The 24,379-nt window shown below is 43.6% G+C and overlaps 1 protein-coding gene across 1 annotated transcript in view; it reads right to left on the bottom strand.

Moving 5' to 3' along the window:
* Nucleotides 1-4,805: 4,805 nt before the first annotated feature.
* The window catches only part of LOC140209146 (fibulin-7), a 61,381-nt gene continuing 41,807 nt past the window's right edge, over nucleotides 4,806-24,379 (bottom strand). The window contains exons 6-8 of the mRNA XM_072277626.1: nucleotides 18,142-18,279; nucleotides 12,773-12,911; nucleotides 4,806-10,352 (exon numbers count right to left, since the gene is read on the bottom strand). Of these exons, the coding sequence (XP_072133727.1) occupies nucleotides 9,980-10,352; nucleotides 12,773-12,911; nucleotides 18,142-18,279 (650 nt within the window). The 3' untranslated portion in view covers nucleotides 4,806-9,979. The remainder of the gene's footprint in view (nucleotides 10,353-12,772; nucleotides 12,912-18,141; nucleotides 18,280-24,379) is intronic.

The raw sequence follows: 24,379 nt of genomic DNA, 5'->3' as shown, positions 1-24,379 counted from the left end.
GCAGGTAAGTATGATTAGTATATACAACTATGGACATGATGGCAGGCTGGAGGGCTTATTTCTATGCTGTATGACTCTATTTCATACATCTTGCACCTTCTGCTTTTATTTCTACTTTCCACCAGTTTTTAGCTTCTTTTGCAGTGATATTTTTTTTCCAACTGTGAGATCCAGACCTATGTGTGGATTGGCAGGCACTGAGTTTTTCTTGTGTCTCCGAGACACGAGGTCAGGTTGCAATAGTTACTGGCTCAGGTACAGCTTTAACTTTGATCAGTTAGTAGAGCTTTAACAACAGGGAAAATGACCACCTTTAATAATTGCAGCAAGTGACCAAATCCGTAGGTTGTTCCAAAAATTGTTTTTGCCTATCAAATCATAAGAACATAAGAAATAGGAGCAGGAGTAGGCCATCTGGCCCATAGAGCCTGTCCTGCCATTCAATAAGATCATGGCTGATCTGTCTGTAAACTCAGCTCCATCTACCTGCCTTTTCCCCATAACCTTTAATTCCCCTGCTATGCAAAAATCAAAATTGACTCAAATGGTTCAAACAGTTCGACTTAATATCAGAGAATACATACAGTATACTACCTGAATTTCTTACTCTTCGCAGACATCCATGAAACAAGAATTGCCATAAAATGAATGATAGAAACATCAGAATCCCAAAGCGCCTTCTCATTGCATAAGCAGCAGCAAAAACATTGACCCTCCTTCACCCCTCCCCTTCTCGCACCCCTCTTGCACCCCCTCAACCCTCCCCCTCTTGCGCCAGCAGAATCATTGAGCACCCCCCCCCAAACAAGAAAGCAATAGCAGAAGCCCCCCAAAGGAGACGTTGATCCATCAAAAACTACAGTTCACAACCCAGGCTCTCTCCCTCTCTCCAGCTAGGGAGAGTGAGGTTGCTGCTGCAACAAGGAGTAAACCACCGCAAGATTGTGGTCTCCCATCGCAAGGTGTTTAAGAAAATATTGTGGATTTTAGCTTGAATCATAAATTCTTTTCCATTATCCACAAGAAAGTTATCAAGTCAGTCACAATAATGGAACTGGTAGACCTCTGAGAACATCTCCACATATGTGGCATGCCACAAAAAACATCTCAACTTGGTTGAATTTGAAAAACTAATTCACTATCACAGGTACACCTCAGGGCTGTGTACTATGCCCCCTCCTTTACTCTCTGTATCCCCATGATTGTGTCACCATCCATAGCTCCAATCTGCTAATTAAATTTGCTGACACCACCACGCTGATTGGCCTTATCTCAAATAATAACCCTGACACAGTAGTATCAAGAAAACAACCCCTCCTTTAATATCGTTGGTTGTGGTCTACAGGACGAATGGAGACGGGCTAACCACTATTGACATCAATGGATCTGGGGTTGAGAGGGTGAACAGCTTTAAATTCCTCTGCATAAACATCATCAAGGATCTCATGTGATCTGTACATACCGGCTATGTGGTGAAAAAGGCACAACAGCACCACTTTCACCTCATATGGTTGAAGAAGTTTGGTATGGGTCCCCAGATCCTTGTGCATATGAAGGATGTAAGTAGTAAAGTCAATTCAATTCAATATCCCCAAAGGTGAGATGGGACAAACACTAATTTCTTTTCTGTACATATCTTCAGCTTCTAACTTTGGACACAGCACAGGAAATTTCAAGAAATATCCCCTGGCATTAACTATCCAGCCCCCCCATCTTCTTGCCATTGATTGGACAATAAATCCATCTTCATGGAATGCCTCTTCCTTTGCTAATTAGAACCAACTAACTGGTTGAGTGGTGCCACAACAACAAGCTCTTACTGAATGTCAGGAAAGGTAAAGAGCCAATTGTAGACTTCAGGAAGGGGAACGGGGGGGAACATGTGCTGGTCTACATTGGAGATTCGATGGTGGAGAGGGTCAGCAGCTTTAAATTCCTGGGTGTTAATGTATCAGATGACCTGTCCTGGGCCCAGCACATAGATGCATTGAGAAGGAAGGCACATCAGCTTAGTTGGCTGGGGAGATCTGGCTGTCACTGAATACTCTAACAAACTTCTACAGATGTACTGTTGAAAGTATCCTGACTGGTTGCCTAATGTTTTAGTAGAGCAAACTGAATGTGCAGGAATTTAAGAAGCCGCAGAGTGTATAAGGCTTTGCCTGAAACATCACAGACAAATTCCTCCCCACTAAGAGAATCTAAGTGAGGCAGTGCCTTCAGAAGGCAACACCTGTCATCAAATGTACAGTACCTCCATCCAGGCTATGCCATCCTCTTGCAGCTACCATCAGGCAGCAAGTACAGAAGCCTGAAGTCCCACAGCACCAGGTTCAAGAACAACCATTTCCCTGCAACCATTGGTTCAGGGAAATAGTTCTTCTTGAACCTAGTGCTGTGGGATGTAGAAATTAAGGTGGGGCAGATTTTGGTCTATAACCATGTGGTTCTTGACCAAAATATGCACCACCTTAATTTCTGCATCTGTATGGTAACAGTATGTCCAATGCGGATCAACGTGGATTTTTCTTTTTGGTCTAGTTATGTCCTTTCTTGTACAATTGGTGCACAATTCATGTTTTTCTTTGTGAATGCTGCTTATCTGATGCTATATAGCTACAGAACAGTGCCGAACAGGCCGTTCTGCTCATGATCTTGTGCCAATTTTGATGTCAATACTGCCTGACTTACTGACTTCCACCAGCACTTTGTAAGTGTTGCCAGTTCATACAGAATGTTCACTTCTGGTGCATCAATCATATCCCGTCATTCATGTCATATTGTTGTGCCTATTTAAAGGCCTCCTAATTCCAGCAACTGTCTGTTTCCACTTCTACCCTGCTAACCAATTCCAGGCAGCCACTACTTTCTTTGTAAAAGAAAACTTGCCCATCATATTGCCCTTCTAATCTTAAGAGTACGCCCCCCTGGTGTTTATACAGTATATCTACCTTCAGGAAAGGATTCAAATTATCTTATCTCTGTCTCTCATAATGTTAAAAACATCTATCAGGTCTCCCCTTAGCCCAAGAAGCTTCAGGGAGAACTACCCAAGTTCATCCAACTCTCCTTATTGTGCAACCCTCTAATCTAGACAGCATCCTGGTAAAACTCTTCTGCATTCTCTCCACAGTTTCCACATCTTTCCTAAAACTGCATGCAATATTCTGAATGTGGTCTGCCTGAAGTTTTATTTAGCTACAGTACGACTTCCTTACACTTAACTTTCCCACCAACGTAGGCAAGAATGGATTGTATTCTCTTTATTACCTCATCCACTTTCAGTGGACTATGGACCTGGACTGCAAGGTCACTCCATACCTCAATGCTACTAAGGGGTCTATTGTTTACTGGATACTTCCTCCTTCATTTGACTTCCTAAATGTAACACCTCACACTTGCCTGGATTAAACTCCATCTGCCACTTCCCTGCCCATCGATTTTTAACAACTGTTTTCTCCTGCTTAATGTTTCTTATTGACTCTAGAAATGAAATCTCAACATCATAACACCTGAATATTTAATGTGTGTCACCGGCAACTTCCAGCTGGTGACCATATCAATGCCTGATTTTCCTACGGGAGTTGTGCTGATTGATTAGGATACCAGTGGAAATTCCCAGTGCTGGTCTGGTATACACAGTGCTGTATGGCTTAATGGCTTCCTTTCTCCTCTTTAAGTTTCTACAATGCCAAGATGTAAATTTGATTGTGACTGAAGTAGTTCACTGGACAGCCAAGAAGTATGACACAGTACCGAGGGTTGTATAAAATGTTTTAATTAAAATAATTATGATAGTCAATATCCAAGGCAAAAGTACAGACCTGCTTCATGAAACAGCTTTAGAGCTTGTAGCATGTATTCATTAATAACATTTAGCTTCCAGCCCTTCAAAGCATCAGATCGTATTCATAGTTATGCATCTCTTAAAAAGTGAAGCTACTCCTTAACGGTTAATGGCTCAATTCTGATTTTGCATTGAGATTATCTTGTTAAAAAGCAGGATTATACTTGTGATACCTCATTGTATTTACTAATTGCCTATAAGATTAAACAAGGCATGGTAACATTCAGGAGATACTGGCTGGTTAACATTTGCGGCAGATAGGCAGAGAAAGAGAAGTTAGCTGTAAGAAGCAGAATAAAAATCAAAGCTAGGTTTAATTTCTTTAAGTGGTTGTCAGAAAATAATCCTCAAAGAATTCTGGGATATTTTCTAATGGATCACTAGGATGAATGATGTCAAACCAGTAAACAGGAATAAATGTAAAAACAAAACATATGACAAAAAAGTAATGAATTCTAAAGAGAGGAATGAAGGTAAACAGGAAATGGATGGTAATCGGAAACACAAGGGAGACTGCAGATGTTGGAAATCAGAGCAATACACAAAATGCTGGAGGAACTCAGAGTCAGGCACCAGCTAAGGAGGATAATAAACAGTTGATCTTCACCCTTCATCAGGACTGGGAAGATAGTGGGGAGAAGCCAGTATAAAAGGACGTGGGGGGTGCCTATCTTCCCCTCTCACCTGAATCCACCTATCACCTCAACACTCACAAAATGCTGGAGGAACTCAGCAGTCCAGGCAGCATCTATGGAAAAGAATATACAGTCGACATTTCATCAAGACTCATGGGACGTTGATTGTTTACTCTTTTCCATAGATGCTGCCTGGCCCGCTGAGTTCCTCCAGCATTTTGTGTGTGTTGCTTTGATTTCCAACATCTGCAGATCTTCTCTTGTTTGTGATCCCATCTATCACCTGCCAGCTCTTGCCCCACCCTGTCTCCCTCCCCCTTCCCTTTTATACTAGCTTTTTCCCTCGTTCTTTCCAGTCCAGATGAAGGGTCTGGACCCCAAAACCCAACTGTCCATTGTTGCTGCCTGACCTGCTGAGTTCCTCCAGCATTTTGATGGTAAATAGAGAATGGCTGAAAAGAGCGGGTGATTTGAGGTGGATTGGGGAACGGTGGTTAACCTGGAATGGCGGACTGGTAGTTAAAGAGAGGTAGATGTTAACAGTGGATTATAGTAAACAGAAGTACCAGTAAGCTGGTGATGGTTTTTATGTGGTAAATGCTGGGATTCAGCATCAGATAGTGAACTTTTGATGGATGGTGTGTTAGATAACAATGATATGTAGAAGATGGTAAATTATGGCTAGATGACAACTGGAAGTGGATGGAAAACAGGGAAGGGATAGGAAACAGTTGATGGATAACAAACTAAAGCTTTTCACTGTATCTTGGTACACATGATAACAATAAGAAGCCAATGCTGATACAATTAAATACAAAACAAACCAGTCACCAATACTATACACTACATGGATGGAAAAGGGGGATGGGATGCAAAATGGAGGATGGAAGATATTTGGGAAATCAACGGCAAACTAGAGATAGAGGGCCAATGATAAACCGGGAATTGATAATCAATTGAGTTAATAGTAAAAGGAAGATAGATGGGTATACAGAATGGATACTAAAGAGACAAACGGCAAAGAGAGCATAGACGGTGAATGCAGATGGAAGGTAAACAGGTGGATGGTGACAGCAAGAGATGGCAGATGCTGGACTCTGAGGCAACAAAATCTGCTGGAGCAACTCAGTGGATCAGGCGGCACCTCAGAAGGGATAGGAGTTGCTGAAGGAGAAGGCTGTCATGAATTGAAGGGGGGGGGGAGTGTAGTACAGAAGCCCAAGGTGGACTGCAGAGGGGTTGAAGGATGAAGGGCAGGTCAAGACAGGAAGGTACATGGAGTGAGGTGGAAGGGTTAGAGGGGAGGATGAAGGTCGTGGCAGCTGCTGGAGGGTGAGAAGCAGGAACACAAAGGGCTACTAGTGTTGGGTAAGGGAAGTGATAGAGGCAACCAACAGGGGAAAGGTGAACAGCAGCTGGAACCACAACCAGGTTGTTGGGGAGGGGTGGAGGAGTGAGTGACCTGTGGGTGAACTATGTGTGTGGGTGTGACAGGTGGATAGAACTGGGGGGGGGCTGAAGATGAGTGATGGGTGTGGGTGAGAAAGAGATTGAAAATAAGGCTGGAGGAGGATCAGACAAAGAGATATGCAGAGAGAAATGGGTGGGGAAAGGGGGAAATACTCAAGGGAGATTACTTAAAATTGGAAAACTTGATGTTCAAGGGAAGATTAATGATAAACAGTGGATAGATGGTAAAAAAAATGGAGGATAAATTCAGGATATGTGGTAAAGAGTGGATGATACTAGGATTAGATAACAATCATTAGATGATTGACTGGAGATGGAAGGGTAAGTGTGTAGGGATGGTAAATAGAAGGAAGATGATAAATTATAGTTGGCTGATGAGGTGGTGCTAGGAGAGGAAGAGATTATGGTATACAGCAAATGGATCTTAAACAACAGATGATGAAGAACAGTGGATGAATAAGAAAGGATATGGATGGTATACAAGTGTAGATTGTACACACAGGATCTATGGAAAGAGAAAACTTGGACTGTAGACCAAGGAGAGGGGGGTCAACAGCCAATGGATGGCCGGGGGGCGAATGGTAAACTGGAAGTGAATTGTAATCTGGAGCTGGTTGCTATGCTAAAGGTTGGTGGTAAAAGAATACGGGGGGAGTTCATGGGAATGTGGGGAGATTAAAAAAGGGAATTAATAGAGGATTAGTGTAAATGGTCAGAATGGACCCGGTAGGTCGAAGGCACTGTTTTCATTCTGTATGTCTCTATGACTGTGACTTGGAAGATGCATTTCAGTGGGGACTTCAAAGTCTGCCATCCACAGTGGCTTGGTAAGATCACGAGCGACGGAGCTGGCCAAGTCCTGAAGGACATGGTTGCTGAGCTGCATCCATGGCAACCCATGTGCGAACAAGCTAGAAAGATAAGCCAGTCTGACCTCTTCTTTGCTAATCTACAAAGTGCAGAAGCATCTGTCCCCTAAACACAAAATAATCTGCAGATGCTGGGGTCAAAGCAACATTCACGACACGCTGGAGGAACTCAGCAGGTCGGGCAGCATCCGTGGAAAAGATCGGTCAATGTTTCGGGCCGGAACCCTTCGTCAGGACTGTAGGGGGAAGGGGCAGAGGCCCCACAAAGAAGGTGGGGGGAGGGTGGGAAGGAGAAGGCTGGCAGGTTCCAGGTGAAAAACCAGTAAGGGGAAAGATAAAGGGGTGGGGGAAGGGAGGCAGGGAGGGGATAAGCAGGAAAGGTGAAGAAGGAATAGGGGAAAGCACAATGGGTAGTAGAAGGAGGCGGAACCAAGAGGGAGGTGGTAGGCAGCTGGGGGAGGGGGCAGAGTGACATAGGGATAGGAGAAGGGAGGGGGAGGGATTTACCGGAAGTTGGAGAATTCTATGTTCATACCAAGGGGCTGGAGACTACCTAGACGGTATATGAGGTGTTGCAGAGTCACAGAGATTGCACAGCATAGAAACAAGCCCTTCGCCCCAACTCATTCATGCCTACCAAGGTGCGTTTTTGAACTGGTCCCATTTCCCATTTGGCCCCATTATTACTCAAAATGTTTCCTATCCACGAACCCATCCAGACGTCTTTTAAATATAATTGTATCCACTTCGACCACTTTCTCTAGCAGCTCGTTCAATATACCCACCACTGTCCATGTGGAAAAAAAGTGACTTTTAAATCTTTCCCTTCTCACCTTGAACTTATACCCGTTAGTTTTAGACTCCCCCAAACCTGAAAAAATACTGTGATCATCCATCTTATCCAAGATCCTCATGATTTTATGAACTAATTGTAATGAGCTCTTCAGGCCTGTGTGGGATGCCAGAGAATGTTGTGGACCAAGGTTTTTAAAGAGCAGCTGATTGGTTATTAGTCTAATGAGAGTCATTAATTGTTTAGAGTTCCTCCTCGAGCAACTTGCTCATTATAATGCGGGTCTCCTGGTGCTTTCTATTTAGACTTGTTACATTTATTTTGATAGGTTCAGGGATTCTGTGTACTTGTATTATTTAATTAGACGCCTGATTAGCACTAATAGCGGGGTCCAAGTTTTGAGAATGTTACTTCTCGTGGTGTCGCTCAGCAGAACCACTGATGTTCTTTTGGAATTATTATGAATAAACTTTGGTGGCCGTCTCTACAACAGAGTCTGTCTTTCTGCTGCACTTGGGTTCCGATACATCGTGACAGTAATTAGGAGACGAATGGTGAATGAAACGTGGATCACAAACAAAGGGGAAATAAACCGCGGATTGGTGACTGATTAGGAATGGACGTTGAACAAAGGATTAATGAAAAACAGGTGATGGGTGTCATCCTGGAAATGAGTTAAACCATCTAGACTGTTGTAGAAAACATTTTAGTTCACTGAAGACCTTCAGGGACAGAAATCTGTCCTCCTTAACAGATTTGGCCTATGGGTGGTTCCACACAGACCAGTGCGGTCAACTACTAACTGAAGTCTGTCCACATATTATGAACAGGGGATTCATGGAAAGGAAGAGACCAGTGATAAGCTGGACTTGAATGGCAGAAAGGAATGGATAAGAAACTGAGGCTGAATGGATGTGAAACTGAGGAACTCCTCAGAGAGTGGAGAAACACCGGACCTCAACTCACTGGGGTTTTTAATTACAGAGAAGATCAGGGAACTGGCACTTTTGAACAGATGAATCCTGTAGCTCAAGGGTTCCCAACCTTTTTTATGCTATGGACCAATCCCATTAAACAAAGGGTCCGTGGGGTCCAGGTTGAGAGCCCCTGCTGTAGATGATCAGTCATGAATTTACTGTGGGACAGAGTGGCCTAATTCTGCTCCTATTTTCTTAGGTACTTAGGCAAATGAGGGATGAACGGTAAACAGGGTATGAGTGGTTACTGATAAATAGATGCTCAGCAGAGAATGAGTGATTAATTCAGGCTGGAAGATAAGCAGAAAGATGGTTAATGGGAGATGGAGGGGAAGCAAGAGGTGGAGAGGAAATTGAAGATGGATGGTGAAGAGGAGATAGCAGAGAAACAGAATGGATGGGAAGCAGATGGGAAACGGGTGATAGGTGGTTAATGGGACCTGGATGGGAAATGGAAGATAAAGGAGAAATGGGAGAGGGGAATGGGAGATGGATGGAAAGGGGGAGGTGATCGGGGGACGGATGAGAAAGAGGGGACGAATGGCTCACTGGAGATGAATTATAAACAGGAGACAGATATTAAACAAAAGAACAGATAAATCATGGTTAAAGGAGATGGATAATATTCAGGATGTACGGTTAAGATCAGCTGGGTGCTCAACTGGAGATGAATGGGAAATGGTGGTTGGAAAGTGAATGCTGAATCAGGAATGGATGGTAAGTAGTGGAACCAGAGACTAATGACAAATGTGAGATGGACAACAAATATTATTGATTTACTTATTGAGATCCAGTGCTGAGCAGGCTCTTCGAGCCATGTTGCCCAGCAACCCCCATTTTAATCCTAGCCTAATCACAGGACAATTTACAATGACCAATTAACCTACTAACGGGTACATCTTTGGACTGTGGAAGGAAACCGGAGCACCCGGATGAAATCCATGTGGCCACGGGGAAAATGTACAAACTCCTTACAGGCAGCGACAGGAATTGAAGCCGGACCCCTGCTACTGTAAAGCATTGTGCTAACTATGACGACTACCAGTGTGAAATACGTGCTGGCAGGAAAACCAGCATCCTCTGCTGAACCAGGAACATGAAGCTGGGCAACTCAGCATTCAGTAAGCAGCAATTCCAAGAAATCCAAGGTTTTGTTTAAGCCACATAGGCTAGGAATTCAGCCAGTCTCCCAGCCTTTATGTCACTACAGAGAATGCACAGCTCAAAGTCTCACACACAATCAATTATACACAGTCAAGGCATAGAGGCCGGTCTTGATTCTCATACTGTGGCACTCGGGGGATCTCTTGAACTGCGGAAGTCACCTCACTATAATGGGCACAATCTCATCTAATCCAGAGTAACATAAGTAGTCTCTAACCACTGCCTTAAAATCCATTGGCTGAGACAAAGAACGTAACCTTTGACAAATGCTTGGCCTGAAAAGTGTGATTACGATATTCAGACATGTCCACGTCAACCTCCACGGTGCAAGGTCCTACCAAAGGCTGAACAAGGATGAGCTCTCCTGTCCGCCGGTCAGATCGCTGGACCACAAACTGCCCTCGGCTGCTGCCTCCCACAATGCCAAAACGCAGACTGTCAGCTCCAGGCCTGCCAGGGACAACGGCTGTGGCAATGCGGAACAAGGTGGCTGGAGTCTTCACTTTGGAGGGTATCGAGAGGTAATGGAAGGAGATGGTCTTTGCAGCACGGTGGCATGACTTGTTATTCATAGGGCAAGGATGGCGCTCACAGTGACTGCACAAAAAGGAAAACAAATACATTCCAGTGATGCTTTTAGAAATATAGTTCAACAAAACATTTATTTAAATGTTCTATGCATAAAATCATACAACACTGGAACAGGCTCTTAACCCAGAGTCCGTGCTGATCATTAAGAACCCATTTACACCAACCCCATTTCATTCTCCCCACATTCCTATTAACTCCCCCAGATTCTGTCATAACGACATACTAGGGGACAATTTACTGTGGCCAATTAACCATGTGCCTTTGGGATCCAGGAGGAAAGCATAACTCCGGAAGGAAATGTATACAGTCACAGAGAGAACATGCAAACTCCACGCAGACAGCAGTTGAGATTAGTATTGAACCCAAGTTGCTGATGCTGTAAGGTTGGACCTGTGTAGATGTTCCACACATTTCCGGCTGTCCTACTCTGTTCCCTGCAGCAAAGACTCACGTTTACACTCAGTGGCCACGTTATTAGGTACAGGATTGGAACCTGGTGTGGTCTCCTGCTGCTGTAGACCATCCTCTTCAAGGTTCAATGTATCATGCATTCAGAGATGCTCTTCTGCACACCACAGTTGTACACGTGGTTATTTAATTTAGTGATGCCTTCCTGCCTGCTGGAACCATTCTGACCTGTCTCATTAACAAGGCACTTTCACTCACAGAACTGCTGCTCACTGGATTTTTATTTTGTTTTTCCTCATTATTCTCTGTAAACTCTAGAAACTATTGTTCATTAAAATCCAGGAATATCAGCAGTTTCTGAGATACTCAAACCACTCCGTTTGGCACCAACAATAATTCCATGGTCAAAGTCACATTTCTTTGCCATCCTGATGTTCGGTCTGAACAACAACTGAACCTCTTGACCATGTCTGCATGCTTTTATGCTCTGAGTTGCTGGCTGGTTAGATATTTGCATTAATGAGGTGTACCTAATAAAGTGGCCACAGAGCGTGGTATTACAATTATAGAGAAAGTGCACTGCAGGAAGACACATAAAGTGCAATAACCTTTCACATGTCTTCCAGATGTCCAAAAGCACTTTGCATTAGAATTATTTTATAGTGTAGTCTTTTTTTTGCAATGTAGAAAACTCACCGGCAAGCTCCAACTAACAGCAATCTTAGTGACACTACGTAAGAAAAATATATTGATCAATACCTCAGGGCTAATTTCCCTGGTCTTTTCCATATGGTGGCACAGGGTCACTTACACCCACATGAGTGAACAGGTTGACCCTTATTCTAAGATATCATCTGAAAGTCAGCGGCTCAAACATTTTAACGCTGCCTCATTAGCGTATTGGAGATTTTTGTGGACATCTGTCTAGACTAGGTCCTGAAGCCACAACCCCTTTAACAGAGGCTTACCAAGCCAAGGCTTGGTCCATCGCCTTGACTGATCTCCTCATTGTCCACTCTCCTACTGAATTCTCCATCTCTTGATTATGTTTGAACTTGAGGTGTCATATTGGTGCAGGACTTAGTGTTACTAACACACATGCATATGGGATATTGCCTTCACTACATGTATGAAATGAGCTGCCAGTGGAAGTGGTTGAGGCTGGTACAATAACCACATTTAAAACACAGTTTGACAAGTGCATGAATAGGAATGGTTTAGAGCAGTCTGGGTTCCATGGATCCCTTGGTTAATGGTAGGGGTCCGTGGCATAAATAGGATGGTAACCCATACTCTACAGGGATATGGGTCAAATGCGGGTAAATTGGATGAGCATTGATGGGCATCTTGGTTGGCATGGATGAGTTGGGCAAGAGGGCATGTTTCCATGCTACATGACTCTAAAACTCTATGACTCTATAGTGTAACTTTATGAAGCATTGGTTAGGCTGCATCAGTAATACTAATGAGGTTCCAGCCTTCCCAGGTTCTACACTATAGGAAGACTTTATTACAGGGCAGAGGAAATCCATTAGAATGATGGCTCAGCTGGAATATTTCAGTTACAAATCGGGTTTGTTTTCCATGGATTGGAGGAGATTGAGGGAGGATCATAAAGAGGTATATACAATATATATAATTTGGAGGGGCTTCAATAATGAGACAAATTCTCTTCAGAGAGAGAACGTTCAAATCTGGAAGGCCCTGCCTAAGGGGGTGATGGAGGCAGGTACTCTCATAGCATTTTTACATTTATTTTGACGAGCAGCTCAGTCTGAAACTCAGAGGTTCCATGGCTTGGGCGGCTACAGGCCGAATCTGGAAAGCGAGTTTAGTAGAGAAAGCTTCTTGATGAAGGCATGGGGATGATTGTCTGCAGGGTCGATTTGCATGCTGTGTGACAATAACTCCATGGAAGATTAGCCCTGATTAAGAGCTCTGGCTGCTGGAGTGGACCTCCAATACACCACCTTCCAGTAGAGGCTGACATGCACAATTTCATCAACAGATTGACTCACAATGGTGAGGTTTTAATATAGCTGACGTTCCCACGAGGCTGCGGACACTGCGGATTAACGCACTGAAATCCTCCACCCGTGTTGATGCAAGTAGCTTCTCTTGTGCAGTTGTGCTGTGACGTTGTGCACTCATCTACGTCTGGGAAGAACAAGGGCAGAAGGTTAACAAATCAGTGCAGGTTCAGAACATCCACAAGGCTGTAAAACCTTTGTTTCAATGCAGTGCTATTAAATTAGAATTTCAGTCTTAAGATTGTTTAACTTACTAGATAAATCAACAAAATTACTATAATCTTACTATAATCTTTGGAGATTTTTCCTTTGCACATGACATGCACTATTACCCATTTTGGCTGTCGTACATGTAGCTAGGCATAGCTCAAATGCCATCTATAAATTTGCTAATGATTCAACCAATGTTGGTAGAATTTCAGATGGCAACGAAAGGTGTACAAGAACAAGATATGCCACTTAGTGGAGAGCTGTCGCAGCAACAACCTGGCACTCAACGTCAGCAGCAAGGCCAAAGGGCTGATTGTGGACTTCAGGAAGGGTAAGGTGAGGGAACACAAACCAATCCTCAGGGATCAGAAGCGGGGAGAGTGTGCAATTTCAAGTTCCTGAGTGTCAATGTCTCCGAGAACCTAACCTGGATGCAACTATAAAGAAGGCAAGACAGCAGCTGTATTTCATTTGGAGTTGAGGAAATTTGGTTTGTCAACTAAAATACTTTGAAAATTCTATACATGTACTATGGAGAGCATTCTGACTGGCTGTATCACCATCTGATGGCAAGGAGGGGGTGGGCTTCTGCACAAGATTGAAATAAAAGTTGCAGAAAGTTGTAAAATTAGTCAGCTCTGTCATGGGTACCAGATGCTGTAGTAACCAAAACATCTTCAACGAGCAGTGCCTTAGGAAGGTGGCGTCCATCATTAAGGATCCCCACCACCCAGGACACGCCATCTTCACACCATAACCATCGAGAGGGAGGCACAGGAGCCTGAAGGCACACACTCAGTGATTCAGGTTCTTCCCCTCTGCCACCTGATGTTTAAATGGACACTGAACTTTATTTCTGTTATTTTCCACTACTTATTTTAACTTAACTATTTAATAGACATATATATATACTTAATGTAACTCAGTTTTTTTCTCTATAATTATTCATCATGTATTTCATTGTACTGCTGCCTTAACGATAACACATTTCACAACATATGCCAGTGATATTAAATCTGATTCTGATAAAGTCATACAGCTGATGGGCTGAAGTCCTTTAACTGATCGAGTTCACACTGGTCATCAAGTACCCATTTATGCAATGATCTCATTTTATTCTCTCTAAGCACACCTGTAAATGACTTCCACTGATTCTTGGTATATGGAATCACAGTATCATACAGCATAGAAGCAGGCTCTTTGTCTAAATGGTTCATGACAACCAAGATTCTCATCTGAACTTATCCCATTTGCCCCATTTGGCCCAAATCCTCCTAAAACCGGTCGTCTACCTGCTGAACCATGTCTACACCCATCTGGACAAGCCAGCGAGCACTGTGAGGGTCATGTTTTTTGACTTCTCCAGTGCGTTCAACACCATCCGCCCTGCCCTGCTGGGGGAGAAGCTGACAGCGATGCAGGTGGATGCTTTCCTGGTGTCATGGATTCTTGATTACCTGACTGGCAGACCACAGTACGTGTGCTTGCAACACTGTGTGTCCGACAGAGTGATCAGCAGCACTGGGGCTCCACAGGGGACTGTCTTGTCTCCCTTTCTCTTCATCATTTACTCCTCGGACTTCAACTACTGCACAGAGTCTTGTCATCTTCAGAAGTTTTCTGATGACTCTGCCATAGTTGGATGCATCAGCAAGGGAGATGAGGCTGAGTACAGGGCTACGGTAGGAAACTTTGTCACATGGTGTGAGCAGAATTTTCTGCGGCTTAATGTGAAAAAGACTAGGGAGCTGGTGGTAGACCTGAGGAGAACTAAGGTACCGGTGACCCCTGTTTCCATCCAGGGGGTCAGTGTGGACATGGCGGAGGATTACAAATACCTGGGGATACAAATTGACAATAAACTGGACTGGTCAAAGAACACTGAGGCTGTCTACAAGAAGGGTCAGAGCCGTCTCTATTTTCTGAGGAGACTGAGGTCCTTTAACATTTGCCGGACGATGCTGAGGATGTTCTACGAGTCTATGGTGGCCAGTGCTATCATGTTTGCTGTTGTGTGCTGGGGCAGCAGGCTGAGGGTAGCAGACACCAACAGAATCAACAGACTCATTTGTAAGACCAGTGATGTTGTGGGGATGGAACTGGACTCTCTGACGGTGGTGTCTGAAAAGAGGATGCTGTCCAAGTTGCATGCCATCTTGGACAATGTCTCCCATCCACTACATAATGTACGGGTTGGGCACAGGAGTACATTCAGCCAGAGACTCATTCCAATGAGATGCAACACAGAGCGTCATAGGAAGTCATTCCTGCCTGTGGCCATCAAACTTTACAACTCCTCCCTTGGAGAGCCAGACACCCTGAGCCAATAGGCTGGTCCTGGACTTATTTCCTGGCATAATTTACATATTACTATTTAATTATTTATGGTTTTATTACTATTTAATTATTTATGGTGCAACTGTAACGAAAACCAATTTCCCCTGGGATCAATAAAGTATGACTATGACTAACCTTCCTATCTATGTACCTGTCCAAGTGCCTTTTAAATGTTGTTAGTGTACCTGCCTCAACCACTTCATCGGGCAGCTCATTCCATAATACTAACCATACTCTAGGTGACCACGCCTCAGGTTTCTATTAAATCTCCCACATCTCACCCAACCTCCAAAAGGACCACAACCTTGCCGTAGGGTTTGGAGGCTGCATGCCTCAATGACTCGGAGAGCTGTGTCGGTTGGATTCGGGGCTCTATGCTTGGTAGTGTCACCCATACTAAAACAGGTCAAAGGATAGAGGACAGGGCAAGAGTGGTCCACCAGTCCTATAGGTTTGGGGGTTCAGCTCAGGCTAACAACGCTGACAGGTAAAACAATGACGATTCCTTCTACATCTTAGTGCATTGGTATTCCTGAGTCTCCACCTGGGACTTGCATGACTGACAGTAGTGAAAACTGAGCTGTTGACATGATGAAGGAAGCCGTGAACACCACCAGGATGGAGGACCTTCAATGCTGCACAGTGGTGTAACGGGCAGTAAGTAAACTATGCCCTCGAGTTCATCATTTCCCCATCATCATTGTCATGTCCCGATTTGTCTGACGTGAGTGATCATGGTTTTCCATCTGTCTACGTCCATGATTGTTGTTGGCAAATTTTTCTACAGAACCTGTTTGCTATTTCCTTCTTCTGGGCAGTGTCTATACAAGATGGGTGACCCCAGCTATTATCAATACTCTTCAGGGATTGTCTGCCTGGCATCAGTGATCGCATAACCAGGAGTTGTGATACGCACCAGCTGCTCACACAACTATCCACCACCTGCTCCCATGGCCTCACATGACCCTGACTGGGGGCTAAACAGGTGCTACACCTTGACCAAGGATTACCTTCAGACTGGTGAGGGGAAGGAGCACTTTACACTTCCTCTGGTAGAGATGTATCTCCACCCTGCCACCCGCTGTTTCCTACAGCTGGGCAGTGAAAGCTGGACACAATATTCCAAATGTGGCCTCACATCTTGTGCATCTGCAACGTAACATCTCATCTTCTGTATTCAGTTGTTTATCCAACGAAGGCCAATGTACCAAAAGCTTTCTTCACAATGTGACAATACCAACTCCTTCTAGACTCTCCCATTTAGCTACCCAATTAGGTCAACATACAGTAGTCAATTAAACTACAACCCTGTTGATCTTTGGGCTGTGGGAGGCAAGAGGAAACTGAAACATCTGGAGGAAACTCATTCAGACAGAGAGAGAGCATGCAAATTCCACACAAACATCACACAAGGTCAGGAGTGAATCTAACTCACTGGAGACACGAGGCAGCCACGCTACGAACTGTACCACTGCATACACTTGGCAGGAAAAGTCTGTCCGGGCACTGAACCAAAGATTGTCTGAGTCAGCTAGTTGGAAATGTCTTTGTCTTTCTAAGGAAACGCTTTGATCTCAAGGCTGTCTCTTAAATGCTATTTTTATGCACAATACCTGTGGGCCCAAATTCAGTTCTGGAAACGTCAGCCAGAGGGTAAATGGGCTTGGATACCCCAAAGCAATTTCCGTTTAGCACCAATAGCCATTTGAATTGAGCTCAGCTGATAATATACAGTAAATTTTGTGCAGGCATAGGAACAGTAGAATTAAGAACAGAAATAGGTCACTAGCCCTTTCTAACCTGCTCATCATTCTTCAAGATTACAACTGTTCTACCTCAGCACCACGTTACTGCATGCTTCCATATCACTCGATATCCATAAAACTATCAATTTCAGCTCTGAAAGAACTCAGTGACCTAGCCTCCATAACAGTTCAGGGCAGAGAATTCCAAACATTCACCACCCTCTGGGGGAAGAATTTTCTCCTCATCTCTATTTGAAATGATACAGTGATAATTAATCTTGTTCATTCCGAGCCAGTGACCCCTGATGTGCTTTAAGCTGGCTGCTATTTGCTGATTGATCCCAGAGATGACTATAGTTGGGTCAGGTTTCCCTCCCAACAACCTGGATTATTGCTTGGATTGGGGAATAGTAATGAGAGAGATTGAGTGGACTGGGTTTATTTTCCCCGAAACGAGCGAGCTAAAAGAAGTGTTTAAGATCATGATACCGTAGATAAAATCTTTTTTTCCATGGCGATAGCATCAGGATCAAGAGGACATAGGTTTAAGGTGGGAAGGAGGGGGACTTAAAGATATTCTGAGGGGTAATTTTTTTAACACATTGTTTGGTTGATGTCTGTGAGTGCTGATAGAGGAGATGGTGGATTCAGAAACAATTATTACGATGAAGAAGCAATCAGATAAACACTTAAACAGACAAGGCCTGTTTAAGGAGGATAAAGTCCTGATGCAGAGAAATGGGATTAATATAAATTAGGGGTTCCCAACCTTTTTAATGTCATGGACCCCTACCATTAACCAAGGGGTCTGTGCACACCGGGCTGGGAACCCCTGTTGACATGGATGAGGTGGGATGAAGTGCCTTTCTCGATGCTTTACAACTATATCACTCTCTGAACAAGTGAAAGTAACCCTTCACCTTGTGGACAGGGGCAGTCTGAGAAGACAGCTGTTATTGGCATTCATGGGTGGATAGTGAACTGCCAACCTTAACCACAGTCTAATGTCTCATCAGTGGAAAAAAAGAGAAAATAGCCCAATTGCTCCCAGAGGCCAGGACTTACCCCCACAGCTTCTGCCATCACTGAGAAGTCTGTACGCAGCTGGGCAGGTACAGCGGTAGGAGCCCGGGATGTTGACACAGTTGTGTATGCAGAGTCTGGAAACTCCCTTCAATTGGAAAACCTCACACTCGTCCACATCTGTGCAACAGAATGAAGATTTTGCTCAGTAATACACCACAGTGAACATAACCACTTTGTGTTTTATAAGTATACCTTGTTCTGGCATATGTGAGACTCAGCATACACTGTTTACTCTTAATTTGCCCCCTAGCTCAGTTCAGGGGGTAGTCAATAATGATACATAAACATGCAAGTAAAGTCAGGCAATGCACTGCAGATCAGAATAATTATCTGCACAAAAGAACTTCTCATACCTTTGATTCTTCTATCAATGATCTTGAACTAATTTCTGCTCCTGGAAGCAGTTTTCCATCATTTAAAACAATCATATGAAATAGGAGCAGGAGTCGGCCATCTGGCCCATCGAGCCTGCTCCACCATTCAATAAGATCATGGCTGATCTGGCCATAGACTCACCTCCACCTACCTGCTTTTTCCACATAACCCTTAATTCCCCTACTATGCAAAAATGTATCCAACCTTGTCTTAAATATATCTGAGGTAGCCTCAACTGCTTCTTGAGGCTATGTCCCCTAGTTCTATTCTCACCTACCAGTGGAAACAACTTTCCTGCTACTATCTTATCTATCCCTTTCATAATTTTAAATGTTTCTATAAGATCTCCTCTCATTCTTCTGAATTCCAACAAGTACAGTCCCAGGCAACTCAATCTCTCCTCATAGTCTAACCCCCTCATCTCTCGAATCAATCTGGTGAACCTCCTCTGCACTGCCATTAAGCATTAGTTTTCACGACATTGAGCATTTGTCTTCCCTGCTCAAGGACTCACAGGTCCAACTCTCCACATCACTGATGGCAACTACGAGAAGTGATGCCCCTGGACCCTGCCATCTGGGCCCTGCCACCTTCTCGATCCTGCCATCAGGCAGGTGGTATCAGAGCACGAGGACCCACACCTCAAAATTCAACAAAATCTGCTGTCAAGTTCTTGATCCTACCTGAAAAACCCTAACACCATCTTGGTCTCTTTTACCCCCTCCACAACTTGCACTAATGTCATTGTGTTTATCTGTTATTTTTTTCAACATTCCTGAAAGGGCACGAAAACTATTTTATTGCTGGAACCCACCCACATAGCTCTCTATTTTTCTTGCATCCATGTGTATATCTAAGAGTCTCTTAAATGTGCTTAATGTCTCTGCCTCTACCAGCAACCCCAGCTATGCGTTCCATGCACTTTATGTAAACAAAAACTACCCCTGATGCCAAACCCCCCCCCAATATATTTCCCCAATCACTTTTAAATTATAGGTTTTTGTTTAGGTCATTGCCATCCTGGAGAAAAAGGCCACTCAATCTATGCCTTTTACGATTTTATGCGCCTCTCTCAAGCCTCCTCTGAGTATCCTTCAGTCCACAGAGAAAACCCCTTCCTCACTCAACCTTTTTTTCATAAGACGAGTTCTCTAATCCAGGTAGAATTCTGGTAAATCTCTCTCTAAACCTCTACATCAACGTCTAGACAATGCACAGAAGCGATTAGGAAGGCTAATATTATGTAGGGCTATATAATGCGCTCAGTGGAGCTCAAGCCTAGAGACATTCTCCTTAAGCTGTATAATGTGCTTGTGAGGCCACACCTTGAGCACTGTGTACAGTTTTGGTCTGAATATTTTGTGAGGGATGTGAAGGCACTAGAAAGAGTTCAATGAAGGGCAACGAGACTCATTCCAGGTCTGCAGGGTATGAGCTATGAAGAAAGATTGAAAGAATTAAATCTTTTTAGCCTAAGTAGATGTAGAATGAGAGGAGATAATGATAGAGGTGTTCAAAATCATTAAGGGTATAAGTAAAGTGGATGCCAGCTGGAACTTCAAAACTAATCCATCATCAAGGACATTGGTGGAGACTGGACGAAGGGAGATTTCAAACTAACATCAGGAAGGATTTCTTTACACACTGAGTTGTGGACACATGGAACTAACTACCTAGTTGTGTAGTTGAGAGTAGTAACTTAGAAACTTTTAGATCTAAACTCGATAGTTATTTCAACACACTATGTGAATAGGAATTTGACAAGCTTTGTTGGGCTGAATGGCCTGTTTTTGTCAAAAACTTTCCAATGTTCCATATCCTTTCTATAATGAGATGACCAGAACTGAACACAACATGCCCAGTGTGATCTAACCAGGGTTTTATAGAGCTGCAGTATTACCTCACGGCTCTTGAAATCAAACCCCCAAATAATGAAAGGCCACACTCTACAGGCCTTCTTAGCAATTCTATCAAGATGCGCAGCAGCTTTGAGGGATCTATGGACATGGACCCCAAGACAAGACCCTAAGACAAAGGATCAGAATCAAGCCATTTGGCCCATCGAGTCTGCTCCACCAATTCATCATGGCTGATCTATTTTCCTTCTCAGCCCCAATCTCCTGTCTTCTCCTAGTATCCCTTCATGCCCTGACCAATCAAGAATCTATCAACCTACGTAAGGATTTTGCCTCCACAGCTGCCTGTGGCAACAAATTTCAAAGATTCACCATCCTCTCGCTAAAGAAATTCCTCCTCATCCCTCTATTTTGAGGTTGTGCCCTCCATTCTAAGGCTCCCACACTATTGGAAACATCCTCTTCACATCCACTCTGTCTAGACATTTCAACATCCGATAGTTTTCAGTGAGATTCCCCCCTCACTTTTCTAAATACCAGCAAGTACAGGTCCAAAGCTTTCAATTGCTACTCACATAATAAACCTTTCATTCTCGAATTATTCTCATGAACCTCCACTGGACCCTCTCCAATGTCAGCATATCCTTTCTTAAATAAGGGGCCCAAAACTGTTCACAATATTCCAAGGGAGGCCTCACCAGTGCCTTAATCAGCCTCAGCATTACATCCCTGCTTTTATATTCTAGTCCTCTTGAAGTGAATGCTAACACTACATTTGTCTTCCCCACCACTGATTCCACCTGCAAATCAACCTTTAGGGAACCCTGCATGAGGACTCCCAAATCCCTTTGCATCTAGGATTTTTGAATTTTCTCTCCGTTTAGAAAATAGTCGATGCTTTTACTCCTTTTACCAAAGTGCATGACCATACACTTCTTGACCCTATATTCCATCTGACACCTCTTTGCCCATTCTCCTAATCTGCCTGAGGCCTGTTGCAGTGCCTCTGATTTCTTAACACTACCTACTCCTTCACCTATCTTAATGTCATCCACAAACTTGGCCACAAAGCCATCAATTTCATCATCCAAGTCATTGACATATAAAAAGAAGCGGGCCCAACACACACCCCTGTGGAACACCACTAGTTACCAGCAGCCAATCCGAAAAGGATCCCTTTATTCCCATTCTTTGTCTCCAGCCAATCTGCCATTGCTCTCTCCATGCTAGTATCTTTCCTGTAATACCTCTTATCTTGTTTGGCAGCCTCATGTGCGGCACCTTGTCTAAGGTCTTTTGAAAATCTAAGTACACAACCTCCACTGATTCTCCTTTGTCTATCCTGCTTGTTATTTCTTCAAAGAATTCCAACAGATTCGTCAGGCAAGATTTTCCCTTAAGAAAACCATACTGACCATGGCCTATTTTATCATTTGCTTCCAAGTACACCGAAACCACATCCTTAAGAGTCGACTGTGACATCTTCCCAGCCACTGATGTGAAAAGGCTAAGTGGTCCATAATTTCCTTTCTTCTGCCTCTCTCCCTTCTTGAAAAGTGGAGTGACATTTGCAATTTTCCAGTCCTCCGGAACCTTTCCAGAATCTAGTGGTTCTTGAAGGATCATTACTAATAACTCCACAATCTCTTCAACTTCCTCTTTTAGAACCTTGAGGTGTAGTCCATCTGGTCCAGATGACTCGTGTACCTTCAGACCTTTGAGTTTCCTGAGCACTGTTTCCCCAGTAATACTCACTTCCACCCCTTGCCACTCTTGAACCTCCTGTATAATATTAGTGTCTTCCACAGTGAAGACTGATACAAAATACTTATTCAGTTCGTCCACCATTTCCTTCTCCCCCATTACTATTTCTCCAGCATAACTTTCCAGCAGTCCAATATCTACTCTCACCTCTCTTTTACACTTTATGTATCTGAAGAAACTTTTCGTTTCCTCTTTAATGTTATTGGCTAGCTTACTTTCATATTCCATCTTTTACTTCTAAATGACTTTTTAGTTGCCTTCTATTGGTATTTAAAAGCTTGCCAATCCTCTAATTTCCAACTAATTTTTGCTCTATTACATGCAATCTCTTTTGCTTTTATGTTGGCCTTGGCTTCCCTTGTCAGCCACAGTTGTGTCTTCCTGCCCTGAAAATATTTCCTCTTCTTTGGAATGTATCTACCCTGCGCCTTCTGAATTGCTCCTAGAAGCACCAGCCATTGCTGCTTTGTTGTCCTCCCTGCTAGTGCCCCTGCCAATCAACTTTGGCCAGCTCCTTCCTGTAATTCCCTTTAGTTCATTATAATACTGATACATCTGACTTTAGCTTTTCCCTCTCAAATTGCAGGGTGAATTTTATCATTTTGTGATCACCCAAGTGATTCTTTACCTTAAGTTCCTAAATCATATCTGGTTCATTGCACAACATCCTATCCAGAATTGTTGATCCCCTTGGAGGCTCAAGTAAAAGCTGCTCCAAAAAGCCATCTTGGAGGCATTCCACAAATTCTCTTTCTAGGGATCCAGCATCAACTTGATTTTCCCAATCTATCTGTAAATTGAAATCCCCCATGACTAACACAACATTGTCTTTTTGACGTGCTTTTTCTATCTCCTACTTTAACTTGTAGATCACATCCTGGCTACTGTTAGGAGGCCTGTATATATAACTTCCATCAGGATCTTTTTACTCTTGCAGTTTCTTAATTCTACCCACAAGAATTCTACATTTTCTAATCCTATGTCATCTCTTCTAAAGATTTTATTTTACTTTTTTACCAGCAGAGCCATTCTTTCTCCTCTGCCTACCTGTCTGTCTACATCAGCTTTAATTATACTCACTGACTTGGCCTCCACTGCCGTCTATGGCAATGAATTCCACAGATTCACCACCATCTAGTAGAGCTACTACCTTATAGTACTGATGACCCAGGTTCGATTCTGACCTCCAGTGCTGTCTTTCTGGAATTTGCTCAAGAACAGCTTCTATAAGACTACTGAACAGCCTCTAGTCCAAGTTCTAGTACAAGATAAACTTTTGAAGTCACACACTACCTCATTATAACTTTGCATGTTATTGTCTGCTGCTCTGCATCTGTAACACTTTGTCCTTTATGAACGCACCCAAAATGCTGGAGGAACTCAGCAGGTCAGGCAACATCCATGGAAATGAATTACCAGTCAACATTTCAGGCCGAACCCCTTCCTCAGGACTGAGAAAGAAGGGGGAAGATTCCAGAATAAAGAGGTGGGGCAGGGGAGGGGAAGGAGGCTAGCTGGAAGGTGATAGGTGAAGCCAGGTGGAGTGGGAAAGGTCAAGGGCTGGAGAAGGAGGATTCTGATAGGACAGGAGAGTGGACCATAGGGGAAAGGGAAGGAGGAGAGGGCCCAGAGGAGGTGATAGGCAGTTGAGAAGAGGTTAAAAATTCAGAGTGGGAGACAGAGGAAAGGGGCAGAGGGGTAAATTGATATTTACACCAACAGGTATTCTGTATTATGTTATTGTTTTCCCTTCTTCTACTTTGAAGTACTAATCTGTATAGACAGCATGCAAGACAAGTTTTTCACTGTATGTCGGTACACGTGACAGCAATAAACCAAGTTGCCAATTTCTCCCTGTCACCACGCGTGTTTCCTTTGGGGAGGGGGGGGCTCCAGTTTTCTCCACATCCCAAACTTGTGCAGCTTGTAGGTGAATTGGCTGAGATACATTGCTCCTCATGCAGGTTTGGAGGGTTGGAAGTGGTGGGTTGGTTGGGTGGGATGGGGAGGGGGTGTGGCTTGTTTAAAGGGGATGTGAGGAGAATAAAGTGAGATTACATAAAAGGTGATTAATGTTTGGTGCAAACACAGTGACAGAAGGCACCTGTTTCTGTGCTTTGTGGTTGTCTGATTCTTTACTTCTACCATTTGGAAGAATTACGAAGAAAAAGAGTGCCATTGGTGCTCTGGCTTGATGTGACGTGGAGCACAGATTGATGTGG

The sequence above is a fragment of the Mobula birostris genome, chromosome 2 (assembly GCF_030028105.1).
Source record: "Mobula birostris isolate sMobBir1 chromosome 2, sMobBir1.hap1, whole genome shotgun sequence".
Taxonomy (NCBI): domain Eukaryota; kingdom Metazoa; phylum Chordata; class Chondrichthyes; order Myliobatiformes; family Myliobatidae; genus Mobula; species Mobula birostris.
Note: the sequence above shows the minus strand (reverse complement) of the source record. Positions and strands in the feature narration are given on the sequence as shown.